Source organism: Alexandromys fortis, unplaced genomic scaffold (genome assembly GCF_014885135.2).
Source record: "Alexandromys fortis isolate MF-2015 unplaced genomic scaffold, M_Fortis_MF-2015_v1.1 scaffold_36, whole genome shotgun sequence".
Lineage (NCBI taxonomy): Eukaryota > Metazoa > Chordata > Mammalia > Rodentia > Cricetidae > Alexandromys > Alexandromys fortis.
In genome coordinates this window covers 10,150,769-10,168,048 of record NW_026067915.1, presented here as the reverse complement: position 1 = coordinate 10,168,048, position 17,280 = coordinate 10,150,769, and the positions used below count along the sequence as shown (strand labels likewise).

Genomic DNA, 17,280 nt, shown 5'->3' with positions numbered 1-17,280 from the left:
GCACAATTTTGGCACCTTCTCAAATACACCATAGAACTGCATGCCACTATGCCATCATCCAGCTCCTCAAATGTTTTGCTCAGCAAAGTCTTGGCATTCCTGAGCCATTCAGACCCCAGGACTCTTGTTCTTCTTCATTCCTATAAAGAAGGGCTCATGCCTCACTAGCCTTTTATCTTTCTATTCTGGAATCTCTTGGAGAATGCAGGATATATTTTACTGTCTACTTTTTTGTTTGTTTGGTTTTGACTTTTTAGATGTGATTCCTCTGTTAAAAATCCCTGGCTGTCCTGGAACTCGCTTTGTAGCCAAGACTGGCCCCTTGAACTCACAGAGATCAGCTTGCCCCATGTGCACCACCATGCCCAACTCTTACCTATCTTTAGAACATGGCAATAAAATAATTTGGTACTGTTGAATGAATGCATGAAATACCAACACATACAAATCATACCGTGTGTCCACTATTTGTAAAGCAACAGGCATTAACTTGTGTGTAAACTTAAACAAATGACCACCACTGCTAAATAGTTCAAAGAACAGCACTTTGAATTTGTTCATAGATGAGATGATGTCTTCAGTGGATATGTCAAGGAAAAAAAGTAAAAGTACCATTTACTGTTTACCTTCATATTTTATTTTATTACAAGATTTATTTATTTATTATGCATAGTGTTCTGTCTGCATGTTTGCCCACACACCAGCAGAGGGCTTTAGATCTCAATACAGATGACTGTGAGTCACCGTGGGAATTGAACTCAGGACCTCTGGAAGAGTAGTCAGTGTTCTTAACCTCTGAGCCATCTCTCCAGTCCTTACCTTCATATTTTAATAAAATGGATGTATCTACAACAGTGAAATTCAGAAGTTTTATTTTTTACCATGTTTCTTGAATCGTCTCATGCTCTATTAGTCAGAGAGTAAAAGTGAAGAATGTGAAGGGCCTCTGTAAGTATGGGTAGTTCAGTGATGGCAGTGTTTGTGTACCATCTGTGTGGCTCAGGCATCTAGCCTCAACATGGCAAAGAAGAAAAAACATATTAGTGTCCTTTGTAAGGAGAAATATAAATATAAAACTTTTTTTTTCTGTGTTGGAGTAATTGAATGTGACGCTCTGTGTTCGATCCCCACCTCACATATATCCACACAGTCAATGCAAGGTAACCAACATTCAAAAACCCACTGCAATGTTTTCTTTCAAAAAGGTGATAGCAGTACCACTCAAGTGGAATTATTTGAGGGTTAATTGAGGATTAAAGAGAGTTTAGAACAGTGGTAGGCAATTTTTAATAAATGATAGCTATTTTTAGTTGTGTGATACAGAATCCCAGTAAATTCCACTAATATGCAAAAAGAAAAATTCTGGGCAGAGTAGCACAAAAGCCTTTGGCACCAGGGAGATAGAGGAGGGAAGGTGTCAAGGTCAATCTGGGCTGCTGGGAGAGACTGTCAAGGAAACCAAAACTCCAGGCAGTAAGAAGGTAAGCAGAGGACAGCAAAGGGAAAGGCAAAAAGGGTAGCCTTTTAAAAGAAGATTGTGAAATGGATGCTTCTCTAGTGAAATAGTAGCAACTCCTAAGACTACAGATATTTTTAAAATCTGCTGAGCATATTTTATTTATGTATAAGGACCTTGAAACTGTTAGAATTCTGAGTTTATAAATGACTTCCAGTTTCACACCAAGACAGTCTCCTACCATAAACTGACATTCCCAGCTGTTGGCAAACAGTTGATGAGCTCTAGCAAACTGAAGTAAAAGAAATGAAGCCAGATAAAAAGGAGAACAGGCTTCAGCTCCAGCATGGCAAGGAAGGGCCTATCTATATAGGGCTCCCAACTCACAGCGACATGTCCCCAAGTGCACTGTCATCCAACTCTTCTTGGTTTCCAGGGAAAGAGCTACGGAGAAGTATATACTGTAACCACACAGGAAACACCCTTCCTTCCAAACTTGTGCTTCCCTTATAAAAAAAAAAAAAAAAAAAAAAAAAAGAGTGGTACTGCAATAAGACCTATTTTGACAAGTTGACTCAGGCTTCCTCATGTAATCCATAAATCTTTCCTGCCTAGAACAATATGCAATATATGTAAAGAAACCTTTTGCTAAAGTTTTCCCAAACTCGAAGGTGGCATGAAAATGTAAAGAGAGAGAGAACAGAATGCTAGAGGAGATTTATGGACTTTCCTCACTTCCAAAGACGCTAAAGATAACATAAGGCAATTCATTCTAAATTTAAAATAGATGTAAAATTCTACACTAAATACAAACAAGAATATACCAGTAAATCAAACATAAACTTAGTATGGAAAATACCAGAGTCACAGGCTTAGAATTTAATCTAAATCTAAACAAAAAATATGCTGGGTGGGGTAAAGTACGCCTTTAATGCCAGCAATTATGCCAGCAAAAAAGAGAGGCAGTCAGATCTCTGTGACAGGTTAGCCAGGTTTATACAGGGAGACTCAAAACAAGCAAACAAAAACAACAAAAATATAGTTACCAACTGTCACCTATGTTTTTATTGGGAAGTACCTACAACTTGTATGAAATTCCCCTAAGGAAAGAATGTGTAACACTTCAGAGTCAATAAGACTTGGTTTCAGAATCAGCTCTTCTTACCTCTGTATAATCTTGAGTCTCATATAAAATACATAGTGTATGTGTTGTGTGTGTGTGTGTGTGTGTGTGTGAGAGAGAGAGAGAGAGAGAGAGAGAGAGAGAGAGAGAGAGAGAGAGAGAGAGAGAGAGAAGTTTTATGGGTAACCAGATAAATAATATCCACTCACCAATATTTGTATACACATGCATGCTATAGATTATTTGGAGGTCAGAAGCAACTGAAGGAAGGGGTCAGTTCTCTCCTATCATATAGGGTCTGAAAATCAAATTCAGGTAATCTATTTCAGTACTATTATTGTTTTATTAACGCCACTAATTGTTGGTGGTGGCATTTTTACTCTTTGGTCTTTTGACTTTGGGGAGCCCACCACCCAGCTCCTGAATGAACTATACACAGAGGTTTGTTCTTGGTTATGAATGTCGGGCCTTAGCTTGGGTTGTTTCTTGTCAGCTTTTCTAAAATAATTCCAACTAGCTTTTGCCTCTGGGTCTTTTCCTTTTCTTTCTTCTGTATATTTTACTTTCACTCTTATCCATGGCTGGCTGGGTGGTTGGTTCAGATGTCCTCCTCCCCCTGTTCTCTTATTGCTCCTCCTCTTCTTTGGTTCTCCTTCTATTTATACTTTGTGTGCCCGTCCTGCCTCCTTGGTTCTGACCCATCATTCAGCTATTTATTAGATTGTCAGGTGTTTTAAACAGGCAAAGAATCACAGCTTCACAGAGTTAAACAAATGCAACATAAACAAAAGTAACACACCTTAAAACAATATTCCCCAACAACTAATATCTACACTGACCGAAGATTGAAATCTACATATAACACCACTGACAGGACAAATGGAGTCAAAACAGGTGAGGATCAACAATCTGGAATATAACAGCTAACATGAATAACTCAAACTGAACAGCAATGGTAAAATTTACTAAGGCCATGAATAAAACACCAGAGCAGAGGTGGTATGTGCCTGTAATTGCAGCACTGAGGAGACAGAGGCCTTCTATCTAGTCAGAGAGTGTTTCAGGACTCCCAGCGTTGAGAACAGGGCCTTGTACCCACAGATCAGAGAAACTAGGAATGTTAAGCATACAGGACTGCCCTTTCAAAGGGAAGAACATATAACCGGTTTTTTCATCCAGAACATTGGGAATTGGAGGTGAATTATCTGTTGGGTCGGAGCAGATCAAACTCTCACAACCAACATCAGAGATGGTTAGTAATCTAAATGACCATTACCTCTATAGTCAGAGGCTCCCCCAAGCTCCTATGACCAGAATCAGAGATGCCTAATAGCCCAAATGACCCCACACTATCTGTATGGCTGGGACCAGGCCAGATCCTTTCTTAGGCCTTAAGCTAATACAGGGTAGCCTATCTCTAAAACCCATCTTCTTATAAGACATGGCATTTATTTTGAATTGAGTTTTGATGTGACTAAGCACCAGGTATTTTATTATACCAGGATACTTTTTCTCTAAGTTGTACTGTGCCTAAATAGGCGTCAATAAACTGTTCTAAGTCACACTGAACAGAGTTTTGCATTCTTCAATCTTCCCAGTTTGTTTCCCTGCCTGACACCTGCAGACAATCCCACCAATCTCAGGACCACTGAACTGTGTAATAAAACCCTGCCTTAAAAACTGGGTATAGCAGCCGGGCAGTGGTGGCGCATGCCTTTAATCCTAGCACTCAGGAGGCAGAGGCAGGCGGATCTCTGTGAGTTCGAGACCAGTCTGGTCTACAAGAGTAGTTCCAGGACAGGCTCCAAAACCACAGAGAAACCCGGGGGGGGGCGCGGGCGGGGATATGACTATATTTGTATGCACAGACCTGTAAAGCTCTTCTGAAAGTCTGACGAGTTTAAAAAGGGTTTGTATTAGTAAGCATGCCATTATTTTTAAGTATAACTTCTTTGGAAGGATATATAATACTGTTAAACGTCTAAAGGGAAAAACTACAATTGTTTAACAGAAGGGAAAAGACAATTTATTGCTCATTCCTTTGTACCTCGTCAATAAGTTAATCAATTAAAAAAATCAATAACTTTGGAGAACTAGAGAGATGACTATACTTATAAACAAAAGATAGTAAGTATGAAAAAAATAAGGAAAATTTCTTGACTTTTTTTTTGACAGGGTTTTAATTATCCCAGACTGGCCTTGAACTCCTGATCCTCCTACCTTCATCTCCAAAATTCTGGAAATACAGGTGTGACCTAGGATGCCCAACTCAGAATAAAACATTTTTAAAAAAGATTTTACTTAACTTTATTCTATGTGCATTAGTGTGAAGGTGTTCAAGCACCTGGAACTGGAATTACATACAGTTGTGAGCCACCATGTGGCTGTTGGGAATTGAACCTGGGTCCTCTAGAAGTGCAGCCAGTGCTCTTAACCGCTGAGCCATCTGTCCAGTACCGGACTATATTCAAAAGCATCTATTGTTCTTAGAGGTAGCAACTGGTAGAATTTAGAGAAGCAGCAATAAATCTATGCAATACTCATTACACTCCCCTCAGCCACTCTGCAAGGTGACTCCTTCCAACACACGACTGAGCCTGGAATGACCTGGAAGTGTCCAGAGTGCTCTGCAGGTTCTAACTAAGAACAAACCTGCTTTCTAGGATTTTCTACAAACACTGAACATTTCTTTGGAAATACTGGCTAAGTTCTCCCAAAATTTTACTTGTAACCTTGTAATCATTGACAAAAACTAAAGAACTGGTCTAGAAACCAAAACTTTAAAATATGGTAGAATTCTGGAATGCTCTCTACATGCTGTTCTATTTCATTTTCTGCTTTGTAAATAGAATAGCTAAGAGAAGAAAAATAAAAGCAGAAAGATGAAAATAGCATGTGTATCCTTTCTCACACCACAAGGATTCCAATCCATGTGCTCATTCATACCCAGCACAAGCCTTCCCCACAAGAACAAGTCCACACCATGCAGAACAACAGCCTCATGATGAAGCTTCTGTACAAGTCTAATTGGCTACTTGGCCCAGGCAACTAATGTTTTTGTTGTTGTTTTAAAATTTCAAGTTAGTAGCTGGATCATGCAAATTGATTAATAAAACACTGTTGTTGGCAGCAAAAATCTTCAAAAGGAAGGAATTATTTTTAAATATTTTTAAAGCCATGATTAAATGTGTACTGGGGTGGGGGTGGCAATGCAAGCACACATATTAATCTCTAAATCTTAAGAAAAAATTTCATCTAATTTCACTTCAATTACTTATGAAAATCTCAAAGGGCAAAATTGGGAGGAATTTTACCATCATAGGTGAAGTTTGGTGAACATAGGCTATGCCCCAAACTCTAGTCCACAATCACATATTGGCCAGTGGTAGTTGCAGCAGCAAAACTAGTAAAACCAGCCTCTCCTGATATCTTGAGATCATTTCCAACTGCTGGAACATGAAGTCTGTGCCAGCCAATGCAATAACTACTAGTAAAAAAGGCTTATCATTTTCATTTGAATTTAAAGCAATTTGGATATTTACTCCCACTAGCTTGCCCTATTTGTATACTAAAAACGAAAAAATAAAGCCGTTTAAAAAATAATCAGCCAGATTTTTTTCTCCTGTAAATACCTGCACCAAATAATGATTGATACTTTGCTTAATAAACTTTACACACAGGATGTGCAATATAAAGAGGATTGCTAAAAAATAAAAATAAATAAAGAGGATTGCTATGTTCCTCCACAACATTCCATAAAACTCAAGATTCAATGTTGCATTAAAAAGGCATGCAACCAAGTCTCCAGTCTCCTCTAGCTGAACACAGGCATGCCTTAGCTGGGGGGTTTCATGCCAGCAAAGCAATGCTCAACAAGGATGATTAGAGTCTAAATGGAACCAAGGCACAGGCTGATTGCTATGGTGAGGCTGACTCAAAAACCAAAGCACACACGTTTTCCCACGGCAAGGTCATACCACTGGACTTGAGCAGCTTCGATTTATCTCTTTCCTGGCTTGCAGACTTTGGCAAAAGTGGGGTAAGTCCTCGAGACTTCGTGGGTCTCATGTAGCCTTTCACTGGCTCTGTCATTTTGCTTTTATCTTCCTTCTTCCTTTCATTAAACAGCTTCAGTTCAGATATGCCCATCATCTTCTGAGGAGCTTCAATCTCGTTACCTTTGAACTGTGGAACTTGGGGATCCTTGTAAGCAGTCACTCCTAATTTATCTCCACCCTCCACACTGCCGCATGAGAAGTCAGACTGTTCTGTTGTTGGCACAGCAACATACCCCAACTGCCTGACTTCACAAGACAAACTAGTTTCTTTTAATTTATTCTTTTCATTTTCTGAAGGCAAAAGAATGGTATCTACCTTCTTACCTAAACTATCTGAGCCCTTGGAATCTCTCTCATTTTGGTCCTCAGACAAATTAAATTTCGGTGTTTTACTTCTCAGAGGGTCGGGGTTTTGAACTGGGGCAGGGTGTTTCTCAGTTCTCGTCTCTTCCTTCACTAGAGATGCTGGCAAACCAGCACTACCTGCATGTGCTTCTAGAACTCTCAGCTCTTGTGGCAGGTTCTGGCTTTCTGTGGGCACACTAGGCAGGACATGCCCTTCAGCTGGCTCTGTGACAGGCCCTGCTGAATGTTTAGAGGACCCGTGCTGCTCTGGCTCTGATCCTCCTATCTCATGCCTTTCAGGGATTATCCCTATTTCATTCTTCCTGCAATCTGAAAGCTCACCATTATTCTTAAGAGAATGATCTCCATGACTGTTAAATTTTCCTTGGGCTCCTGTAGAAGTCCCAGGAACTCCTTCAGTGCTAGTAGAGGGCACAGCATCAGAGGGAGCTTTGTATCTTTCTTGACCTGGGACTCCATCTTTGCTGTAAGTATCCTGTACTAATAAGCTGGAGTTCTGGGCTAGGAATCTCTCCTGCCCACTTTTTCTGGAGGTGTCAGGGAAAGAATCGTCTTCCTTTACTACTTGAGGAATAGGGCAGGGCAGTGATTCACAGCCTGCTGATTCCATTACCTCTGGAGGAGCTGACTTACTCATCAGCCCTGTTGGTGCTATCCCAGAAGTAAAGGTAATATTTCTATTTTCATCCATATACCCCATTCCTTCAGTTCTACAGTCTGCTGTGGTTTCCATGGGAATGTGTATTTTTGTTGTATCTGTCTTAATCTCCAAAATGTGCTTCTCGGGAAAACTATTTTTAACTTTTTTACACTTCCCATCATTGCTCCTTTTATTAGGTTTGTCAGCCACTGCAGTGTGTCCCTTGGCTACATGTGTCTTGTTTTCCTCAGGTTCTTTTGAGGGAACAAATCCTGCCCCACAGATTGGGTCTTGGGCGCTCCCATCTGTCACCTTGGCAGCTGGTTCAATAGTAAGAGTAGAACCTTGGACTGAGTTTGTCTTATTTCCCACAAGAGCCCCAAGTTCAACAGAATTAGACTCAACATTCTTACTCTTTTTGTCGGCAACTTCCACTGTGGGTGTGTGTGATGTGTGTGAGAACAAAGAATCGTGTATTTTAGGGAAAGTCTGGCCTAACTCCCTGTGGTTACGGGCTATATCACCATCATCACTCTCTTTTAGACAAGGCGGGCAGATAACTTCCTCCTTGTCCTCCATTTTGCGAGGTTGTACAGGGTAATTATTTTTAAACTTTTTGTTTCTGCCTTCATTGTCTCTCTTTTTGGTCTTTGCAGAAATCCAGGGAATTGACTCATGATCCATCCCAGGACACTTCCCTTGCTTGCTCTGGTTTTTAACCTCAGCTCTTCTTTCTGAACTAGCCTCCGAAGTCTGAGTCGAGCTTGACCCAGTTTCCTTAGAAATCAATGGCTGTATGGTGCTTCCCACACCAGCATCAGCCATGTCTTTGGACACCCTCACCACCAACTCAGTGAGATCAGAAATAGCCTCTGGTTGCTCTGAGGAATCCAAGCCTAGCCCTCTTCTTGGAGCCTCAATACTCACTATTTTAGGTTCTGGGACTGGCTCATGTGGCATAGTAACAGCTCTCTGCTCATTCACACTGTTCGGAAGGAATGACACCTCAGATTTGTTTCCTAACTTCCCAGAGCCTGCTTTGACTTTCCCAGGACCCCTTCCCTTTCTGTTTTTGCTGTCACCTATCTTTCTCTTAAATGGCTCAATCTCTAGCACAGGAGCCTGAATTAACTCTTGGTCTTTCAGCTCCTCAGAAGCAGACAGGCTGGTTGCTTCTTTCTGCTGGGGGGATGTCTCTGGTTTTAGTTCTTTAACATCGTCAGCTCCAGCAGCAAACCCCTGTACTCCACTCATTTGACTTTCCCCACTCCCTTCTTTTAGATGGTCTTTTGACGGACTGTGCTCTGTTGAAGTAAGGGTCAAATTTGATAGTACTTTTTCTGTTGTAGGTTCTGAAACTCTACCCACAATCTCTAGACCCATTATGGGGGAACCACTTCCCAGCTGCATTGTTCCTCTGTGTGCAGCACTGCCTACTGCAGATCCTTCCACACTGGATGGGCCCTCTGCCCTGCGCGCATCTTGATTCTCTGGCACTGAGCTGTTCCCTCTGTGGTCTTCCTCTACTCTCAGCTTGAGCTGAGCATTTACAACAGTCTTGGTAGGTTTTTCTGGACATGAAGTAATGTTGTGACTTTCTGCACCGTCAAATTTCAAAACTTCTCTGGATACAAGGCCATATTCTGTGCCCACAGTAGTTGGTTGGCCAGGATCAACATCTGACTTCAAGGGCCCAAGAACAGGATGATCTTTGGGCTTGTTTGCATTGTCATCCCAAGATCCCCCAGCTCGTGACTGAGGATATCTCTTTTGCTTTGATTTCTTTTTCTTTTTCCTCATTATCATAGGCATGTTTTCTATATCCCTGGCCTCCCTGCCATGGTCTCTCTGGGACACTAGGGATTCAGCATAAATACTTTCCCTTTGGTTCCCATGCTCACCACAAGAAGATGAACCAGAGACCAAACCCAACTCAGGCAAAGGGTAGGGACCCAGCCTAGGATCAAGAGTCTTCCATGAAAGAGAACCTTCCAGCAGCTCAGGAGGGACCCTGGCAGGCCTGGCCCGGGCTGGCCTGCGGTCACCGGGTCTGTAAACGTGTTTACCTTGTGAAGGAGAGGTACCTGTAATACATGAATTTGGCTAAAATTCTAAACAACAAATTTCTTGTCATCATTTCTAAACCGAAAATTTGTTTAGTGATTCATTTAAGTAGTCTATGTTCATGGCATATATTCATAAATCTTTTATCTAAATCATTTTCATCCTTAGTTGGAGCAATCAAAGATCATTACCTTTGATCAAGAATTTTTTCAGATATATTTATAAAACATTAAGATATTTAAAATCTTTACCTTATTGAAGTAGTTAAATAAACTGAGAAAATTTAAATAATAAGCTAAAGACCGACAGAATAGTGAACAGTTCAACTGGATCAAAACTTAGTGTCCTCAACTGACAGAACAGCAAATATGTAAGAACCTCACTTTCTGCCTAAAGAAATGGAAAGTATTGAAGAAAATTGATTTTATAAACTGTACAGCTAATAATTACCACCACACAAACCAAATAATGCACCATCACCATCCCTCCATGTGTAACTGTGGTATCTGAAGAAAGTTCAGATTATCCCCACCTTACCTGAAGAAAGTTCACAAGGCTGACTGCCAGATGTTTCCTTTTGCTTTAAATCCTCTAACAGAGAACCTTCATCTATTGGTAAGTTTGATTTTTGGTCTGCAGCTTTGACTGGTTCTAAACGTAATAGTAAAATTCATGTTAAGTTTCAGAGAAACAGGATTTCAACTGTTTTTTTTTTTCATCTGCCATAAATTGGAGATGAGAATGTGTTTTAGAGAATTCTCCTACACTAAAGAACAGAAAACGAGGAGCAGTTGGAAGGCAGAGTCAAGAGGGTTCCCTTGCTTTCCTTTTTTTAAAATTAAATGTGGAGAAGCATGCATGTCACAGCATGTATCTGGAGGTCAGAGAACAGCAGTTCTCAATTGGTTCTCTCCATTCACCATATAGGTCCCAGTAACTGAACTTAGGTCACCAGATTTCACGGCTGGTGCCTTTACATAATGAAACATCTGTCTTTGTAGATAAAATAAAGCAAAAACTAAAAACAAAAGAGCTGGGCGGTGGTGGCACATGCCTTTAATCCCAGCACTTGGGAGGAAAAGGCAGGCAGAACTCTGTGAATTCAAGGCCAGCCTGGTTTACAGACTGAGTTAGTTACAGGACTGGCTCCATAGCTACTGAGAAAAACCCTGTCTCAAAACAGCCTCCCCCCCCCCCAAAAAAAAAACCCAAAAACAAAAACAAACCAAACAAACAAATAAAAGAAGACAGACAAACAAACAAAACCACCAAAATGTTTTTGAAAGATGGAAGGCATGATCCAATGGAAAGATTTAATTAAGAGGAACTGAAAAGAGAGTAATGGCTAGAAAACGGCATACTTAAGGGGATGGGACTTGTCCAGTGAGGAGAGGGTGGCTTTCCTTGAGAAGAGTTTACCCATAAAACAGGAGAATGGCAGAGGTAGTGCACACACATACAAGCCACGATGGTGCTTTGTGGATCTTATTGCCTCATTTGTCAGGAAGAAAAGCAAGGATGAAGCTGGCAGTGGCAGTGCACGCCTTTAATACCAGCACTAGGGTGGCAGGGGTGGCAGAGGCAGGCAGATCTCTGAGTTCAAGGCCAGCCTGGTCTACAAGAGCTAGTTCCAGGACAGGCTCCAAAAACTACAGAGAAAAGCTGTCTCGAAAAACAAAAACAAAACAAATGACCAAAAAAAAAAAAAGAAAGAAAGAAAGAAAGAAAGAAAGAAAAAAAAAAAAAAAGCAAGGATGAACACAGAATGTGACTAGCCAGAGGAAGGGGAGGGCAAGGTCACGGACTGGAGAAACGGGAGTGGACCTGTAAAGTACCAAGGTTCGGCACTTGTTCCCTAGTCTATACATTAGTGGAGAGAATGCTGAAAGAAAGCAGAAGCCCATACCTGGTAGAATCATACAAGGAGGTGCTACTGACTGTCCCTTGTGCTGGACAGATTCTAACTGGGAGTCTTCATTTGGTTCTTCTTGGGTCTGTGCATTTTCCTTGTCTTTAATTTGTACTGTTGCTACTTCTGTTTCCAAGGGTAATGTAACATCCTTGGCTGGAGTCACACTGTTGTCCAGGGTCATCTGGGTTCCCGAAGGCCAAATGGCATCCTCAACCCGGGGAGCCTCTGTGTCTGGAGGTAGAGACATGTCCTTGACTAAGGCCACCTCTTTTTCTGAAAGTGGGGTCACATTGTTGAACTCAGTCACCTTTGTTTCTGGAAGTATAACCACTTCCTTGCCCAGAGACACTTCTGATTCTGGGAATGGAGCCGTATCTCTGACCATGTCTGATTTTGTTTCAGGGGGTGGAGCTATATCCTTATTCATGGTTATTTCAGTTTCCAGAGATGGAGTCATGCCTTTAACCAGAGATCCCTCCGTTTCTAAGGGCAAAGTTACATCCTTTGTCAAGATCATCAGGGTGTCTGAGGGCAGTGCCAAGTCCTTTGCAAGGCCCACCTCTGCTTCTGAAGCCAGGTCCATCTCCTCAGCCGAAGGCGTTTCCACAGAGGACACAGCATCCTTTGCCAGTGCCACCTCTATTTCTGAGGGTGGAACCATGGCCTTGACTGGTGCTAGCTCTGTTTCTTTGGGAAGAACCACATCCTCAGATGGTACCAAGTCCATTTTCATTGGAAGTGCCATCTCTGTTTCTTTGGGCAGTGTCACATCCTTGCCTGGGACCATTTCAATTTCTGTAGGAGGTGCCACATCCTTGGTCAAAGATACATCTGCTTCTGTTGGCCCCTTAACTAGGGCCACCTCTGTTTCTACATGCACTTCCATGTCCTCAGCCAGGAACATATCTGATTCAATGGATGGCTGTGTAACATCTGACAGAATCACATCTGGTTTGGTGGTCTCCTCTGGGTCTTTAGAAAATGTCACTTCTGTTTCTGTGCCTGGTGTCATGTCTGTGGATGGAGATACCTCTGCTTCTCGAGATGGCACCACATCAGTGATCTTCTCTTCTGCCATCATTTCCAGTGCTTCAGTTGGCAGCTGCTCTTTTACTGATTCCACTTCTATTTCCTTGGATAGCTCTAAGAAAATTAATTTTAAAAAATTTAGAACCCAGCAGGGCTAGAGAGATGGGTGAGAGGTTAAGAGCACTGACTGGATCTTTTAGAGGACCTGGTTTTAATTCCCAGCACCCATATGGCAGTCCATAACTGTCTACACCAGATATACATGCAGGCAAACTATCAAAACACATAAAATAAAAGCAAATTCAAAAAGAAAAAAAAATCTTTTTTTAAAAAAAAATACAATCTAGCATTAACTACTCACAGCCCTGAATTTAAATATTACTTTCTGGCTACACAAAGAAACCTTGTCTCTAAATAATCCAAAAAATTTGCTGCTGACATTCTTCAGCTTTGGGTTAATTGTTGATTTTTGAACACTTATTTAACTTGGTGCTGTAGTTACAAGCCTCCCCACATATGTGTTACAGCAAATGCTGGTCCTTTGCAAAAATACCAAGTGTTCTTAATACATGAGCCACATCATTGAAAAGGTTAAAATAAATTGTTAGCAGGCAAAAGAGTTAACACTATAGTCTAGTGGCACCAGGAACATATATTTATTGGCTACTTTCTAGTGGATATCTACTGAAGAGATGTCTCAGCAGTTAAGAGCAATGACTGCTCTTCCTGAAGACACAGGCTCTATTTCCAGCACCCACATGGTGGCTCAAAAGCATCTGCATCTCCAGTTCCAAGGGATTTGGTGCTTTTTCATGGCCTCTGTGGGCACCAGGAACACATATGGTACACTTTCATATAAAGAGACAAAACAGCCACACCCAGGGAAAAAAAAGAAAAACTTTTTTTAAGTTATGAAAAAAATTAAACGAAAACTACTTAGGGACCAAGAAATACTTGGTTTTTTATGAATATCAAATTTATACTAATTAAGAAGCATCAGAGTTAATGTATGCTATCTATCTTTGACAACTCAACATTTAAAAGATAAAACGATGCTGAAGACAAGTCATTCCTTGGCTTTTTGGCTATGACCAAGTGTACGAAGAATATAAAATGTAGAGTAGAAACAGCCAAGAGAGAAAATACATGTGTAAATAAAGGACAGTTATATAATCAATAAACCAATCATAAAGTTTGAGGCCAGCCTGATCTACATAGTGACTTCCAACTCAGGAAGGATTCTATAGTGAGACTCTATCTCAGAAAGAAAGAAGGGGGAAAAGTTTGTTTACCTGTATCTGCTGTAAGCTGCTGAGAAAGTGAATGCTTTGTGATTACTGGTGCCATAACCGGTAACTGACAAAGTAGCTCTTATTAATTTACCTGCTGCGGGCTGAAGGTTTTCTATAACTTCTGGAGAAAAGAAGGACTCTGAGTGTGGAGAATCTGAGGCTTCCACAGACCACTCCTGAGATACAACAGCCGTGGGAGCAAATGAGTCACCGGGAAGCATACCTAGTTTTGAAACACAGTTTTTAAATGCGGTCATCAAGGAAGGGGGAAAGGCAGTTGCCAGCTTAAATCAGTAATGTGTTGTCAAGAAGACACAAACTCAACGACCAATAAAAGCAGAGGTTTATATAGGAAGGTCTGCTGGAACTCTTTAGTTCTGGGTTAATTGTTGATTTTTAAAGACTTAATTTGGTGTTATAACCCTCCCCATGAGGGTGCTACATCACACTCTGGTCCTTTGCAAGCACTCTATACTATAGCCTAGTAGCACCAGGGACACATATTTATCGGTTACTTTCTACTAGATGTCATTAAGATTTAGAATACTGAAGACTGAGCACTATAAAACACCAACTTCAATGGAATATAGTGAATAGCAAATTACTGTGAGCCTTTATTCACATATATAACAGGATTGGAATCTGACTTTATAAGAATGCTTAATAAATTATTAGCAAGTTGATAAATACAAGGAGTATGTTCTTCTATGTCAGACATGAGATTTAATATCAGATGGTTCCAGCTATTACCAATGATTAAATTTCTCTCTCTCTTTTTTTTTTCCTTTCTTTTTTTGGAAACAAAATCTCACTGTTTTATAGGTTATCCTTAATCTCCTGAGCTCAGGTGATCTTCCTGTAAAGCCTGCTCAATAGCTGGTGCTACAGGCACAAACCACCACATCCACAAAGACTGCACATCAAATAATAAACCTTATGGTATGGACTAATTGCTACAGGAATGCAACAAGAACTTTTGAGAATTAGATTATCACAAAAGGTTTCAGAGAAGCAGGAGCAGAAAAAGAGGGCAGTATATATTAAGGATTAAGAGACCTCTTAGCAGCTGGGCAGTAGTGGTGTACACCTTTAACCCCAGCACTCAGGAAGCAGAGATAGGTTAATCTCTGGGTTTGAGGGCAGCCTGGTCTATAAAGTGAGTTCTATGACAGCCAGGGCAACACAGAGAAACCATAAGCCATGTCTCAAAAAACCAAGAGCCTCATTAGCACGGAAAGCATATAGACACCAGCAAGACAAGAACCTGCTCAACTATGCTATCAATCTTATTCAAACAGGTCTGGCATATTATACTGTACCAACAGGACTATATAATCCATGGGGAAATGATCTGAAAAATCAAAATCCTTACTCTTTTTACTTTTCTTATTTTGGGTTTTTGATTTTCCTTTTTGTTTTGTTTTTCGAGACAGGATTTCTTTTGAAAACCTTGGCTGTCCTGAAACTTACTCTGTAGATCAGGGAGGCCTATTACTCAACAGATTCACCTGCCTCTGCCTCCGAAGTGCTGGGATTAATGGCATGTGCCACCACTGCCTGGCTCCCTTTCTGTTTTTCAGTTCATTATGTAATATGGTATTTGAAAGTTATCTCTTAGCTCCATGAATACTGTATGTGTGTTTACTGGTGCCATTATACACATACAAACACAAATTTCATTTTTCATAATTTCACATTAGTCCAGGTGTGACAGCCTCAAGTAACTGGGAGGAGAGGACAGAATCAGGATTTCTAGGCTGCCTTGGTTACATAGCTAAAGCCAGCCTAAGCTCATTTCTTATGTAGAATTTACATCAAAATTTTTATTTTTTTTTCTCTTAATCATTTGCCATTTATTGTATGGATCTCTGTACAATGAATAAATGATAGACCTGACATAATGAATCTAGTTGAAAACATACCATAACTGTCTTCCAGAGGATCAGTTTGCCCTATAAATGCTGAAGCATTTGTGGGCCCACTGGAGACAAAGAGCAGATCTGCCAAATCACCATCATGGTGCACCTTAAAGGGATCTAAAATGAAAACAGAATCAAAGAGACATACAGAGTAAATGCAATTAGAAAGATTACCTTTTATTTCCTATGAATGCCGATTTGTTATATTTGTATTGCCAATAGTAAATTAAATAAAATAATATGACTATCTGACAATGACATAAGTATTCACTAATTTGTTATTACAAAATACAATCCATTATTCTCTTAAAATGTGATTATCTAGGCAAACATAGAACCTCATGAAAGAACACGAATACTCCACTTTAGAATTCTAAGGTGTACAGAGGAAACAAAAATTTCAATATGCTAACAGACATTTTTAAAGTATTTTTAAAAAAAAAAAAAACAAAAAGAAAATAGGAACTAAGGAAATAGCTTTGTAAATAAAGTGTTGGCCATAAAAGCATCAATACCTGAGTTATCCTCAGCCCCCAACAAAAATAAAGCCTGGTATGATGGTACATGCTTATAATTTTAGTGCTGGACACAAATACACATACATACATAAACACACAAAAATTAAAAACCAGGGAGGGAGAGATGGCTCCGTGGTTAAGAGCACTGGCTGTTCTTCCAGAGGACCTGGGGTTCAATTCCCAGCACCCACATGACAGCTAACAACTGCCTGTAACTCCAGTTTCTGGGGATCTGACACCTTCATACCAATCCACATAAAATAAAGTTAACTAAATTATTTAAAAAAAAAAAAAGAATGTAATGCAAATTTCTAGTTCTTTAAAAAATATATCAAAATTCAAATAATAAACTGTAGGCTGGGCATTGAAGATACTGTCTGTAATCCCAACACTCAACTTCAAGGCCAACATGAGCTACACAATGAGATCCTGTCTCAAAAAAAGCAAACCAAACAAACAAACTCAGCTATAACATTATCTGCAGAACAAGAGCAAACAAAACATTTCTCTTCTCTTGTGGGCATTGTGAAGAACACTGCATTTCAAATGCTCGCTGAGATCAGTAGTGAATGCTTTAATCCCAGAGTTCCAGGGAAGGCCAATAGGTAAACATAGTGAGCTATCTATCTTTAAGAATAACGTCTTGGAACTAGAAGACAACTTTTGAGAGCGCCAGTTCTCTGGCATAAAAGAAGCACTGCTCTTAATGCAGCAATTTCTTTGGGAAAAATTAGGGTGCTAAGGGATTCCTGAAGCTTTAGCTCATGAATGTGAGACAGTTTATTAGTAATCGATTTTGAAAAGATTAAAAAAAAAAAACTACAGGGACCTAAGTGCTTTTGAAGAAAGGATAAATAAAGCTGGGTGTGGCCGACCCACTTCTGAAAGACTGAAGGGCTGAGG

At 40.3% G+C, this 17,280-nt stretch overlaps 1 protein-coding gene across 5 annotated transcripts in view; it reads right to left on the bottom strand.

The window, feature by feature from the left end:
* The window catches only part of Map4 (microtubule associated protein 4), a 129,636-nt gene that overhangs the window by 36,628 nt on the left and 75,728 nt on the right, over positions 1 to 17,280 (bottom strand). For all 5 annotated transcript variants that reach the window (XM_050139115.1, XM_050139114.1, XM_050139117.1 and 2 more), the window contains 4 exons: positions 15,863 to 15,976; positions 14,032 to 14,163; positions 11,614 to 12,762; positions 10,245 to 10,358 (listed from right to left, as the gene is read on the bottom strand). In XM_050139115.1, the coding sequence (XP_049995072.1) occupies positions 10,245 to 10,358; positions 11,614 to 12,762; positions 14,032 to 14,163; positions 15,863 to 15,976 (1,509 nt within the window). The remainder of the gene's footprint in view (positions 1 to 10,244; positions 10,359 to 11,613; positions 12,763 to 14,031; positions 14,164 to 15,862; positions 15,977 to 17,280) is intronic.